This window comes from Rhopilema esculentum, chromosome 11 (assembly GCF_057945365.1).
Source record: "Rhopilema esculentum isolate cy_ngs chromosome 11, ASM5794536v1, whole genome shotgun sequence".
NCBI classification, from domain to species: Eukaryota; Metazoa; Cnidaria; class Scyphozoa; order Rhizostomeae; family Rhizostomatidae; genus Rhopilema; species Rhopilema esculentum.
Window position 1 is genome coordinate 4,369,639 of NC_142825.1, and position 14,489 is coordinate 4,384,127.

Genomic DNA, 14,489 nt, shown 5'->3' on the forward strand with positions numbered 1-14,489 from the left:
TTTGCTAAACATCTCTTTTGTACCAGGAATGACTTGAACATACATATCAGCGGAGGTTTCCTTTTCCATCACTAGGTGGTCCGGGATTTGTGTGGTCCGGCATTTACATTTTTAGGGACTTTCGTCTTCAAAATGGCAGCAAGCATGTGCAGAAGTAGTATTTTGGGGAGTCTAGTTCGAAGTTGTTCAGCATTCAGTAGAAGAAATTTCAGTCAACGTCCTCTTCAAAACGAAGTAGAGAAGTTTAGCTGCTCAGTTTTTAATCTTCATTCAAATATCTTTAGGGGTGAGTGTTTAGAACGAAAACTATCAAAATGTACTGGATATCACGTTTACATTTGATCTGATCATATGTGCTGAACAATTAAATTGCATCAATCTGGAGGTATCTACCTGAAGAATAAAATGATATATTATTAATGAGTATTTGTCCCAAGGATAGTTTTTAATTTTGAGTTATATTTTGTAAGAAAGCGCGTGATTAGGCCAACGTTTGATTTTCAAATGTATCTATTGAAAATTGAAATGGGGGTAGTTTATCGTTATATCGTTTAATTTTGTTGTAGTTTCAGTTTCAGGTTTATTCAGGTTTATCAATCAATACAGCATACAATCATATGAGTTAGGCTGTAGTTACTTTACATAATTGAAATGCATTAGTACTAATCATTTATCATATTTCCTTTAAGCAAAACCTTCCTTGGTTCGATGCAATCAAAGTAGCGCAGATTTAACTATCCGAAATCCATCAGATTTTCAAAAAGTAGAGTATGCAGTTCCAAAAGATGTTGTTGGTAAAATTCTTGGAAAAGGTAATTGCAGCCTTTGATGTCTTCTGTTTACTACTATCACAACCCCATAATAATTTTAGGTTCCTATTGCATATTGTTATTATTTAGAGTTTGGCTTGATATGAGTGTTCTGTCAGTAAAATGGTTTGTCCAGGGTGAAGTCACTCCAAAGATCTGAGACAGGCTCTTAGCCTTTAGTTATAGTTATAGTTGTAGTTATCAGTGACTTCAAAACAGGATTTGTGTAAATTACTGGGATTGAAAAAGAAAGTTAAAAGAAACAATTATTTCACACTGCCAGGAGTAGAGTGTACAATGCTCTGAGGTAAACTAAAAGCCGGAAGTGCAAACACTGGGCTTTTAAAAACATGGGACTTATTGTTTGCCCTTGAAAAAAGGTTTAATTGTGCCATAAGTTGGTTGCCAAACCTGCTTATGGTTGTCCAGGGGACCAGTACCCCCTTTACTTCCTTAAACCAACCTCTGCTCTATCTTCAAACAACATTTTAATAACTTTTCTAGAATACAGTCACTTTTTCTCCCATCACTTGATTTAGTGCACCTCTCAGAATGACATTGTTGCTAATGGTTTGATGTTGCTGTTGTGGTAGCTAGAGCCTCATCACTTCTGCTACCCTGGGTACCAGGCTAACTCTGTACAAAATGAGAGTAAATCTGGTTCAGTGCACCCCTCTCCTCATTCTGGTGTGCTGATATTAACCAATCAGGAGCAAGAGTACATATTTCTGTATGTTCAGAGGTCACAGCGAAACAATAAAGGTTATTGAAATAAGCTCTGGTGTAAAAAAATAAATTAATGATGGCAACTGTTTAATAAACGATTACATTTCAAGACGCTGTTAAAAATTTTCCCCCAGCATAGGGGCTCCACTTGTCATATTGCCCATATTTGCTATGATGAACTCTCAATGTGCTAATGCTAACCGTTGTGGTGTCTAAGCACACTGCCTTCACAATGAGGAAGTAAACTTTGAAAGTACACACAGTTCATGAGGAAAATTACAAAAAAACTTATTTTAAGTTTTATGCAAAATTTATTAATGATTAACATTTTGTAACTGCAGCTAACTTCATTTTTTGCACATGCTTTTGTTGCCAAATGGCAATTTCCACCTAATTTGATTGGAATCTTTAGGCAGAAAAGTCTATTATCACTGTATTAAGTTTGTCCAAAACTTCACAGTCCACTGACCATGTTTGTAATCTGAAAAGCTGGTTCCATAGGCCTAGTTTCCAGTCTGTTTAAGTTGAATTGACTAAAGTTCTTTCAAATAAATTCACTGGAGTGATGTCCAGGGGGCATTGAATCAGACCCTCTTATTTTATATAAAGTGGGTCTGGTACCCAGGGTACACTTCTGCAGGATGCTTCAAATAATTGAAGTTTCCACCAATATTGAAGGAAGGTCATTTACAATTCCTACCCATTTCAATGCCAGAATGCAGCTTGTGAATGAATTAAACTAATGATCATAGTATAATCGTGCCTTTTGTTTCAAAGTAGCTACCTAGCATGCAAATACTAGGTTAGCACCTCCTTCTTTTTCAGGAATCTTCCTTTATCTGATCCTCCCACAAAATATATTAAGCTCTGCAACTTAAGATTGACAAGAGTTACCTTGGGCATGTTTCACTATCAGAGTTTTCACCCTTTTGGTATTTGTCATTGCTCTTGCTTGTATTTGTTTATGTTTCCATTACATTTTGGAGCTTGGCCTACAGATATCTAAATAATTTTAGTTTTCTACTCCCTTTTCCTCATTGTGAATCGTATGGCAAGTGATGATTGTATTCACAAGACCATTGTAGCGATAAAATTTGAACTTGCAAATCAAATTTAGAAATGCTCTTTTATGGAAAAACTTTATCTTGCATGCCATATATAATTGGTAAATGGAGGTTTCCACTTGAAAAAGCTGACTGAAATGACTCTGCAGACACAAGATATTGTCAATAACTGGTAAACTCTGTAGGCTGGTGTTCAGTCTTGCCAAGTGCTATTCAAGTATCAGGATCCCTTTCTTTCTGATTCACCCTGTTTACTTTGTTACTATCATAAGTTTTAATGACTTTAAAGGCAAAACTACATTTAATTTTGTTCCTACTGGTCTACCTTTGTTAATTAACTGCTCATTGTGTACACAAAGTCCACATAATAACTCACTATGATGGTTCTATGTCAAATAAGATATATTAAAGATAGGTGCTTAACAGTATCAAATTTATTAAGAGTAAATTTGAAGTGCAGCAAAAATGAAAAAATTGCACCAACAGGTTTTTTTAGGGGATTTAGATAAGAACAATGGCATATCTAAGAGATGAGTATTGCCACCGGAAATAACAAATTAGTCTCTTGTACTGTCAAATTTTAAAAGCTGAATAAAAGCACTTTTATGCACAAACAATATTTCTCTGACAATACTCAGAGTATAAAGTAACAAATATTGACCACAAGTTAAGCATGAATTTATTTCCAAGTCATGACACTGTATGGTCTATTTAGTATGTAGAAAAGAGAACTTCTACCTTAAGGTTTATCATTGGCCGATGACAAGAGCACAAAGAATAAAACAATGAAGATTTATTTTTCAATGCCATGTTAACTGGTTTGTTGTGGTGCCCTTAATGCTGTGCAAATAAGCCTGTACATAATCTTAGGCATGCTTTTCCTTAAAACTAATTACACATCAAATTACTAAACAGAGGATTTAGGACTTGAGGATTTCAGAGCATGTTATACGTCATGCTCTGATAGGCCAAATGTATTTAATTTTTAAAAAGCCGAATCCATAACTGGCTGACATCTTCTGTTTAGGCAGACATTCTTTCCAGAACCTTTGATAAAATTAATCTTTATAGGTTTAATGTGTTCATAGATCAAATTGATACTTCTATCAGATAGTTATGCAAATGCTTCCAAATATTTTTCTACTTTTGTCATATATGCATAAACTAGAAAATTTATGAAAACATCCTTCAATAAGGAAGTTGGTACTGTCTGTGATCAGTAAATGAACATATAAGGTGATTAATTGAATTACCTTCACATAAACATTTTGCCCATTATCGTTTTGCAATAGATAAGCAAGTTGTCAATCAAATCAAAGCACTCAGTGGCAGTGTAATCAGGATCAAGAAAGACGAGGAAGTAAACATCACTGATGAGAAAGCATACTTTATAATTGGCGGTAAGTGAACTGCCTGGATACCTGGTAATCCTTATTCATCCTAGACATAGCTTGCAAAAGACCCTTAATGAAGTTATTGATAAACGTTAATTGGTTATTGATAGCAATTTATCACTTTGATTGCATTGAGGGTGACAGTCAAATTCCTCTTTATGTATTTCTGTGTTCATGATATGTTGGCAGACTCCAGTTAATAATCAGTTCTACACAAAGCAATTAAAGGAAAAAAGGTCTAGCTGCTTTAACAGAATTCTTTCCATAACGCTATGATCAGCTATAGTAATGTGTCGGCAGGCTATTTAAAATAGCTATTGCGAGCCATGAGACTTGAGCCATGAGGCTTTTGCATCATCATTGTGTAACTGATGCTCCGTCTTATATTGATATTACTTTGAAAGTTTAACCAGTGCCTTTTCTCTGTATCCGTGTTTTCTTTCACTAAATTTATTTTATATCAAATTTTCCCCATTTTGATTTGGCTAAAACGAAACGATGATTCAGCTGCATGGCTTAAAACTGCCAAAGCAGCCATACACGAGCTGCTAACCAGTAGAATATAGCTGCCTTCAAGGAAATGATTGCTTGTAGCTAAACCATTTCTTTCAAACCTGTTACTAGGAGGCCAGTTAAAGGATGCTGGCTGGGGGAATGTTAAGGAAAAATATTTACTCTATAATGTAAAAACCCTATAAATAGAATAGAAGTTCCCTATTTTGAGGTTTTAGTTTTAATGTCTATTTATCAGTTGTATTAACAATGGTTATAGCATTCTATATCGCAAGACAGCTTACCAATGATCATGAGCAGTGAGTCATGGATCAAGACTCACCCTCAGAAGAAATTCATTGCAAATCTACACTTTCAATTTTTTTATTATTGTGAAAGTAAAAGGTACCTGTTCTCCCAGATTAGTTGTTTCCCTTTCATTCAGTAACAGGAACAATGTGCCCCTGGTCGTTGTACTCTGTCATGGCACAAAAAGCTAATATTTTGTTTACTATTCAGGAAACAAAAAACAAATAAGCAAAGCAATTGAACTGATTGAAGAAAAGATTTCAAAAAAGTCTTTGTAAGTTTAGAAATATTTTTATTGTAATGATTACTTCATGCCAAATACATTCAGCGCCTAGCCAATATATTTGCACCACATTTTTCTTGATGTACCCTCATTTCTACATTTCTATAAGACACCAGTGACCCTGTTTTTTCTTGGGTTAAGTAAGCAGAAACCAAATAACTTTGTTAGTTCTTTGTTTTTACCAAATCCAGAATTCCTCATACTCTTTTATTAAAGTTCCTGTGCTCAGATTCTTGAAAGCCTTATTTCTTAAAGAGAAGGAAGACCTATCGTTTCTTGTTAGTTAGAATAATAGAAGCATATTTTCACCTTGAGGTGGTCTTTCTGCCTTTTCCGTAAAACCTGACCTTAAGTTGTTTTAATTTTTGGTATGATAAACTAAAAGTTATAAAAAAATAGCACAAAGAATCACAACTTGCTGATTAATATATGTAATATATGTATATGTAATAATTGCAATTTTTGTTATAATTGGTCTGAGGTAAATCGCTTATAAAGATGATGCTTCTGCACTCTTCTACATTCTAAACTGTCCTCACTCACTGTCCTGAATGTTTTCTAAGGTCCTAGTTTGCAGATTTGCTATTATATTATAAATATTCTGTTCTTCATTATCTTATCAGCAAGACCCACTTGTTTATTTTTTGAAACATTAAGAAAGTTTATTTTGAAAGAGTATTCTGATTCCCTGAGTAGAGACTGCCATAATTGTTTTGACTTTTAGCTGAAACAAGGCTATGAGCAAGCAGTAAATCCTGAAAATAATGAGGTTGCTAGCTAGGCTCTACGTGGCTGTTTAAGCAATCTTGTCAGCTTTGCAATCAGATCCAGCGTATTCTACTCCTTTCCAGATTCTGAAAATATTATCAGCATATGCCAGACCACCTTTCCAACCTTGGCAAATGATTTTCCCTCAGACTGAAGAATAATAAAGTATTGTCACATGTACAACCCTTTCCAGCATATTCTACTCCTTTAAAGCATTACCGGCATATTCCAGCCCACCTTTTTTCCTACCCTGCCCAATGCTACCACTTCAGGCTTTGAAAAATTATGAGATACTTTGACAGTAGTTACCTGAATGGCATGTGATACCTTGACAGTAGTTACCTGAATGGCATGTTAGGTAAATGACAGGAAGAAAAAAAATCTGATAAGTTATAGCATAATGAAAAAAGTATGATCAGTGAAAGGGGCTACATAGAAGATATATCTGTATTTTTTAACTAATCGTTTAGCAATGTTGTTTTCTTTAGAATAACATTGACATCATTTTTCGATAAGCTGAGGATCATTGCATTGTCACATAACTACAGGGTCATTGAATTTGAGTGACAACTAATAAAGAAGGAAAATTCAGTCCTTAGTTATGGCCAATATTAGGTCATTTAAGCATACTGGATTTAAATCTGGTACAAAGTCTTCATAAAAATGCAACATTACCTTTTACAATATAATCTTTGATAGCTCACATTGTTATTGGATAGCTTCAATTTTTCAACTAGATATTCAAATTGAAAATTCTCAAGTAAAAAGTTATTTTCACTGCTACTGATTCTGCTCTGTTTTAAATTCCAACTGTCTTTCAGAGCATTTTGTAATTGTCCACTCTTTTCCTTTTAGATTTGATTCAAAAGGTGGGTGCAGTGAATTCTACAACTGTTTTAACTTGTCAAAAGTAAAATGGAAGATCAATGTTAAGCTAAAAAATTGATTGCAATTGCTAATTGTTGCTGCCAATGGCACAGGGTAGAAAGAGGCCTAGCTGAGGGTCCTAAGGCGATCTTCTTTTACATTTTTCATTATCACTCTTATTTGATCTTGATTAAATCTCTTGAGATGACTTTTATCCGTGAAACCAACGATATGCAAAATTAGTCTAACAAATCGATAGCCAACTTCCTTATTTCTCAGGGGGGAGAGAAGGCTCATTCCCTAAAAATTTTCGTCAGGAGGGGCTCAAGCCCTGGAGCCCCCTAAGTCTCCGCCTTTGTCTGTACACACTATTTTGTGCATAGAACAGGGCAGTTCTAAGTAGATTCTTCTGGTTTGATGCTTAATGCGATCATCTGGCAACTGTTCACGTGACATATTCCGGTGATATTTTTCAGGATGTTCATTCTTTTTGGTGTTCCGGCTCTTTTTCATTTTCATGTTGTATTTGATATTTATGATAAAAACGAGAAAAAAGAATTATGAATTATTTATCATAAAGTGTCATCTTTAGAGGGAATTGTACATGCTAACCTTCTTCTACTTGTTTTATGTTATTTTTTTTTCGTTCGACGATTTTTTGTTTGAAGGCAGAGGCTCTTGCTGTTTTACTTTTAAAGAAATTACATAATCAGATATACTAATTGTGTCCAGCAGCCTAAGGGCAGGTTCTATTGCTTGCTACTTTCTAATACTTTTATGCAGTTCTAATCTTTTTTGTTTAATCTTTCCTTATTGAAATCAATTGATATGCTAAAGAAACTGCATAAACATTCATTCACAGCTGCATAAAATGTCTTTATAAGGCAAAAAACTAGGTCTGTAGTATGGCTCAAAATTTTCGTTGGAGTTTTTGTTATCTGGCTCATAAATATTAAAGAATCGAAAATCCATTTTATCGGTCTAAAGATATCTCCTTTTTAATCTATATTTCTTCATATTTTTTTCGATCTATATCAATTACAGACGGATTTCTCATCTGGTCAAACTATAGACGAAATTTTAAAGGACAAAGAGCACCCCAGGTATGAACATTTCTTATCATGTTTCCATCGCTCATGTTTCCATTCTAACATTTTATGTTTTTGGTGTCATCAAACTTTTGTATGAATGCAGATAGTGTCTGAAACATGTTTCGTTATACTTGCATAGATTTCATTCGTTTTCTATTAACGTTTTTATTTTTCATGAGATTTTGCAGTGCATGTTTTTCTTGCACCATTGCAAATGTATTCGTGCCGAAATCTAGTCGAGTGCTATTGAGCCGCAGTTGAAATTACCCATGGTGTATGTAGAAGCATTATGTTGTCCCGTTTACAGTATGCTCATACCAGTGACTTTATGTTCATACCATTTAACAGTACTGTTGTTAGCAATCGTCAGGATACCACTTTGTTAATAGCTCTTGGCATTCCAATACCAATTGTAACGAGCTTTACAGTTTGCATTAACTTACTGTGTAAATAAGTCTTTAATTTTGCAAACTCCCAAACTCCAGTAATCTGAGTGCTTTTTGTCTGACATTCATAGTATAAAACATTTAAACATAAGATTCGGTTGTCAAGAACTTTCAAATGATACAGCATCTGAAAAAGGGCCATTTAATAAAAACACGTTTCGAATTTGGAAATATCAAAGCAAAAAATTGCTTATTCCGTAAAATGTTCCTGAAAACCTCGCATAAGATTTTCCTTTGGGTAGTTTTTGTTGAGCAGCGCTGTGTATTGTTCTTTAGCTATGGATTATATACAGCTAAGTCCCTTATTAACAGACTTCTACATGTAACAAGCGTAATGAGCAAGGAATCTTGCCTGAACTCTGCTTAAAACTCGTCTACCCGGTTTGATGAACCCACGGTTTAATAAACTCTTGCTATTTTAACTATCTTCTCAGCTCCCTTAACAGCTCGTTCATTTTACTGTATTTTTTATAGTTTTTTTATTCAAAATTTGATTTCTTGGCTGCATTAGCAAGAACTGATTGTAATCAGGCTTTTAGAAAGTTTTATTAATAGCAATATACGAACATGAGTTCTGAGCATGAGTTCGTTTTAAATCATCTAATTGGAAGCCCACTTTATTTCAGTCCCCTCCAGTCCACTCAGGTCTTCTTCACCCTGCCCCTATCGACTCCAGCTCTTTCCCAATCCATCCCTATGAACCCAGGTATAACACCAATCAATTTCAATGAACCATCATCCACTCTGATCCACAACAGCCCACCCCAGTTTACCCCCAGTCATTCCAGCCCATTACGGTCCACTCCAGTCCGCTCCAGTACACCCCCAGTCTATCCGTGTCCACTTCAGTCCATTCCAGTCCGCTCCAGCCCACTTCGGTTCACTCCAGTCCGCTCCAGTACAGCCCCAGTCTATCCGGGTCCACTCCAGTCCATTCCAGTCCGCTCCAGCCCACTTCGGTCCACTCCAGTCCGCTCCAGTACACCCCCTGTCTATCCAGGTCCACTCCAGTCCATTCCAGTCCGCTCCAGCCCACTATCGCTCCAGCCCGCTCCAGCCCACTCCAGTACACCCCCTGTCTATCCAGGTCCACTCCAGTCCATTCCAGTCCGCTCCAGCCCACTTCGGTCCACTCCAGTCCGCTCCAGTACACCCCCTGTCTATCCGGGTCCACTTCAGTCCATTCCAGTCCGCTCCAGCCCACTTCGGTCCACTCCAGTTCGCTCCAGTACACCCCCTGTCTATCCAGGTCCATTCCAGTCCGCTCCAGTCAGCTCCGGTCCACTTCGTTCCACTCCAATTTATCTGTTATACCCAACTTAGAGATTCCTAGCAAGTCCCTCAAGTGCATCAAACTCTAAATAGTGGCCCTCCACTATAAAAATTGTTTGATTTTAATTCTTTGTGTAAGCAAGATGTATTTTGAAAAGCTTTTTCGTAGTAAATTAGTTGGAACAGACTGTAATCCGTGCTCTTTTTCCTAGACAACAAGACATAAATGCATAGTAAGTTCATTTCATTTATAGAGAGGATTAGACAGGATTATCTATATTATATCTTATTACATTATATTTATATAATGTCAATTTGACAATATAATTGCTACTTAGTATTAGCTTATTTCCGGCTAAGCATTGCTTTTGTATGATATTTGCAAACAGTTTTCAAAAAACAAATTTTTACTTTCTCATCCCTATTTGCTATAAATATATTCACATCTCGATTTGCTGAATATTATTATTACAAACGGAGTGGTAGAACCTTACCAACAAATGTTTTATAAACCTCTTCAGCGAAAAACGTTTAGGTAGAAAGAATAGAAGATCCCCAATGAGCTCGAGGAAGTATCTCGAAACTGACAATTTTATTGTTAAAAATTTGAAAAAAAGTTATGCTCCAAATATTTTAAATAACAAACATAATTCTATCCACATGCCACAGACTTAACGACTATGTTTTTCAAAAAATTACGCCTGGATGGCCTAGATTTTATGTATTCGTATACATAAGGTTTTGTTTGATCTTGCAGCGTAGTGGTGGAAATAAAGTGTCTGGAAATCCTTGCCCTTTGTGTCGTCTGAAGCTAGAAAAAAACAAAGATGTTGATTACAAGGTATAATTTTGTCTTCCTGGTTAGCTTTTCAATAATATGGTGCATTTAGAAAATAGTCGCTCGTTGCAAAAGCTAGCTATAGCCAAATATTTTTTGTATGTTTTCAGTGCATTTTCTCGAATTGGTAAAAGACTGAATACAACAATACAATGTAGTCTATTTCATTAAATGCACTTCAAATAGTCAAAAAGTTTGTTAACATCTATATAAATTTCTTTGATTTTGGTTTTTCAATATTTTGAAGATTTTCTGTTACCAAAATTGTCGGTTGGTTTGCTTTCCTTATCAAACTTCAAGGTTCCATTCTAGCTTTCTTTCCTCGGCTGGTTTTATTATCCAATTCTTTTTTGTTTACGAAGGATATTGATCTTTTGAAGCAATTCGTCTGTCCACATTCTGGTCAGGTACTTCCTGCGACTTTAACAGGTATGTACACATGATTGACATTTCAAGATTTTTGAGTGACATTGGCTCGTTATAGTGGTCACGATTGAAGTATTGTGATGGGCATTTCAAATTTTTTATTGACATTGTAAGTCTTTGATTGAAAGTGCAAGTCTTTGATTGACATTGGAAGTCTTTGATTGACAGTGCAAGTCTCTGATTGACATTGCAAGTTTTGTGCTTGACATTTCATTCAAGTCTCTGATTGACATTGCAGGTTTTGTGATTGACATTACAAGTTTTGTGATTGACATAGCAAATTTTGCGATTGACACTGGAAACTTTCTGATTGTCGTTTCCAACCTTAAGCCAATTTCTTTGGTGTCTAAAACCTGATATATTGATTTTTCGACAGCTAATGTAAGGTTAATAATGTAGAAAGACAACCTCTCCTGACCAATTGTTCTGAATGATTTTCAGGCCTCTGCAGGCAACAGCAAGATAAAATTGTAGCAAATATTGAAAAGTCTCGCCAATATGGTAGGTCGTTTATTTTACGTTTTTTTTGTCGGTGATACTTTAATTGATATCTTAAATCAAGTACAAACAATTTCGATTTGTATCACCAAAGCAAATTAAGAAGACATTTGTGTTGGAACAAATCAGGACTTGAAGGTTCGAAATGATTTCTCGCAAATTAAAAGGCCTTGCATAACGTAAACAGATTAGTCGAGAGTCACAAGAATTTAAGCGACTGTTGCATCTGTTTTGATTTATCAACTTTTATCTTGCAAGATTGACCGACCCTTGTCAACTGAAATATATTTCTAGGCATGGATTGAGCTTAGCCTGAGATGAAGATTGGTGCATTTCTGTTTACCATTCTTGCAACTGAGTGACTGTACAATGCAACAAACCTAGCATGTCCTTGCACAAGTAATTCTGTTTTTGTGCTGTTGACACCGCGTTGACACTGTCTACTCTTGTTTAGTGAAGGAAAATTTACTAAACCGCTAGCCATGATCTCAAGGCGATTTTTACTTAGATATCCCCTGCATAAAAGGAGGATTTGCATGAATTTTGCTCAGAAATTTATGAACGTGTAAACAGGAAGTTAAGCTTTTTATCAAAGTATGAACATTTAGGCAGTCACAGTATCACAAAGATCAGTAATAGTGTCCTACGATATTCTAACTTAGATGTGAAGATCGAGGTAAAACAATATATATATATATAAGTGCTAAAATGCACGAGTTCGTCTGTCGAAAGCGTCTGTTTGTTTTCTTAAGAAAATGTCTGTTTTACTTTTATTAAATGTAAAGTATATAGGCTTCCACCTTTGGTATGTAGAACAGGACGAATCTAATTTGCTAAATAAGTGTAAACTCCTGATTTTCACGCTTAATGCAATCATTGGGCAACTGCCAGCAAATAGGCTGAGCCCCAGACTTCAAATACTTTTAGTTTGGGGTCTGGAACTCAGGCTACCAGCAAACAGATCTTGATATGGATCCTGTATTTTTCAACATTTTTGAATATTTTTAAGTAATACTGTTTGTTGTAAAATTTTGTTAATACAAAAGTATGCTTGGACCCGGTAACTTAATAGAAAGAAACTATTGATAATTCTCAGATACAGATCATTATCTTGGATTCTTTGAAAACTTGTGGTTGTTTAATTGAGTTTGGACATGTCATTGTCTTTTGAATTTCGACAAAAAGTTTTTAAATTCATTTTGTAAATCTATGTATTTGTGTTTGGTATTTTAACCGACATCATGACAATGATTCCTTCTTTTCAAACAGGCCTCCTTCCATTTACCGTCCCACTACCAGAAGAGATAGTTCCTGAGTACAAGCCTGTAGGCATACCAAGCAAACATGTCAGGATTCGCCAATAAACGCTAAACTTCGTTGTATATTATCTCCTAAATGATATTTGTGAAACTGCAATATTGTAAAACACGATAGCCAGTGTGCTGCTGCCAACTCTTTGTCTACTTTTTTGTCCATAGCATATCGTTGTACCATGAAAAGCTGCCCTGGATACAGGAATATAGCTCCATGAAAAGCAAAGGTGGCACTGTGTCGTAAGAGTCGTAAGGGGGCCCTCCAACCGAAAATTTTTGATTTGTTTATTGACGAGAAGACAAGTACCTGATGCGTGTGTTGTGACAAAGGAGTTATTTTTGCTAAATTCCAACTAGTTATAAAGCCGTAAGATGAAAAGTTTAATTTTTCAGAGAAAAAAATACCAAAACCAAGATAAAATTCTTTACTTCATCTTGCCAAAACCGAATCAATTTGGCGATCCTTACCTCACGTTCGTCGTGAATTCCATATGTCTTCCGGCGTAGCGATTAACTAGGGTTCTCACCCCTCCCGAGGCCCCATAGCATTGCACCCCTGTCTAGATCATTAAATGTTCTGTTGTTTGGCAAATGTATTGCATTGTTGTTTAAATGTTTATCTTTGTTTATCTTCTCCTCGAGATGCGGAAATAGAGTCTGAAGTATTGATCGACAGCGAAAGTATAGTCTGAAAGTAAAGTGAGTTTGATGCAAGAAGGAAACGAACACAGGGCATGCCTTCCTCCCCACCTTTTTGCAAAACCATACACCTTTTTTCAAATTTTTTTGTGATGATTACTAAATCTTCCCTTAACCCGCCCCCCTTCCATCTTGCGTCGGAGCCAATGGAACATTGACCATTTTTGAATCATAATAAATCGAAGAATGAAGGATATGCCATCTTGGAATAGGTTGTGAAGAAAAATCAAGCAACATTTTCTTTTCCAAATGTATGAAACCTTCATCATACATACACAAGGAGTTATGCCCCGAAATTCTCTTAAGGTTTTACACTTACGGTCCGAAAGTATTGCACCCTTCGCCAAAAAGGCCGTTCTGTTAACTAAAGAAAATTTAAATAGCTGTTACAAGTAGCAAAAAGTTTTAAGCTGAAAGTTTTAGCGGGAAATGATAGAACATTCATCAGGGAATTGTAGTTAAGATAAGAATTCCAAACAAATTTGAGTTTCTTTTATTTCTAAACAATATCCATAATTATGAAAACACGAAAATTGAGCTTTGATGATAGGTATACCTGTGAAAATATTTACAATAAAAAAGGTTTTCTTTGCATAAGCTTGAGGGATTTTGTTATCGTGAATTCAGAGAAACTTACTTTGTGCTTGGGTGTCTAAAAATGTTTAATTTACTTACGGAGCAACCGAAAGTCGAAAATCAAACTCAGAAAATAAAACTGATGCTCTTTTATGGAATTACTATTATTGTTGAAAAAACATTATAGTCTGTTTCTAAATTCCAAAATTTCCAAGCTGTGTTTTGTTGTTCCACTGTGATCAAATTGAGACTCTCCTTCAATCTCTCTTTTAAATTGCTTTTTTTAAAGCTAAGAGATTTAGAAAGTGAAGACTATTTTTCTTTTATAAAAAAGCCAGGCCTTACAAATGCTTGCTTTTCGGAAACAAATGTTTATAGCCAACACCAGAAAAACAAGAGGCATATTTTGTTTGCTTTGAAAAACAGCCTGAGTCTGAAGGCCTAACATACTTAGTGACCCTCTCTCGGGGTCCCCGATGATTTCAAACCTTGAGGCGATGTGCCCTAAAAATAATGTTCAGGCATGACACACCCTTCCATCAAGCATGACACGCCCTTTCGTCGGGCATCGAAGCTTCATACCACCCTAATGAAAATAGTGGGGTTTCGCCCGAGTAC

At 35.7% G+C, this 14,489-nt stretch overlaps 1 protein-coding gene across 2 annotated transcripts; it reads left to right on the plus strand.

Annotated features, from left to right (window-relative positions):
- Positions 1-97: 97 nt before the first annotated feature.
- LOC135694008 (uncharacterized) lies at positions 98-12,735 on the plus strand. 2 transcript variants are annotated; one of them, XM_065212637.2, is made up of 11 exons: positions 98-286; positions 690-812; positions 3,892-3,999; positions 5,005-5,068; positions 6,701-6,714; positions 7,757-7,815; positions 9,734-9,754; positions 10,279-10,362; positions 10,740-10,788; positions 11,227-11,286; positions 12,553-12,735. In XM_065212637.2, exons 1-11 carry the CDS (start codon positions 133-135, stop codon positions 12,645-12,647), a joined length of 831 nt encoding a protein of 276 aa, XP_065068709.1. In that variant the 5' UTR covers positions 98-132; the 3' UTR covers positions 12,648-12,735. The 2 variants fall into 2 exon arrangements, with proteins under 2 accessions (XP_065068709.1, XP_065068708.1); XM_065212636.2 differs by having other exon boundaries at positions 102-286; positions 10,722-10,788.
- Positions 12,736-14,489: the final 1,754 nt, after the last annotated feature.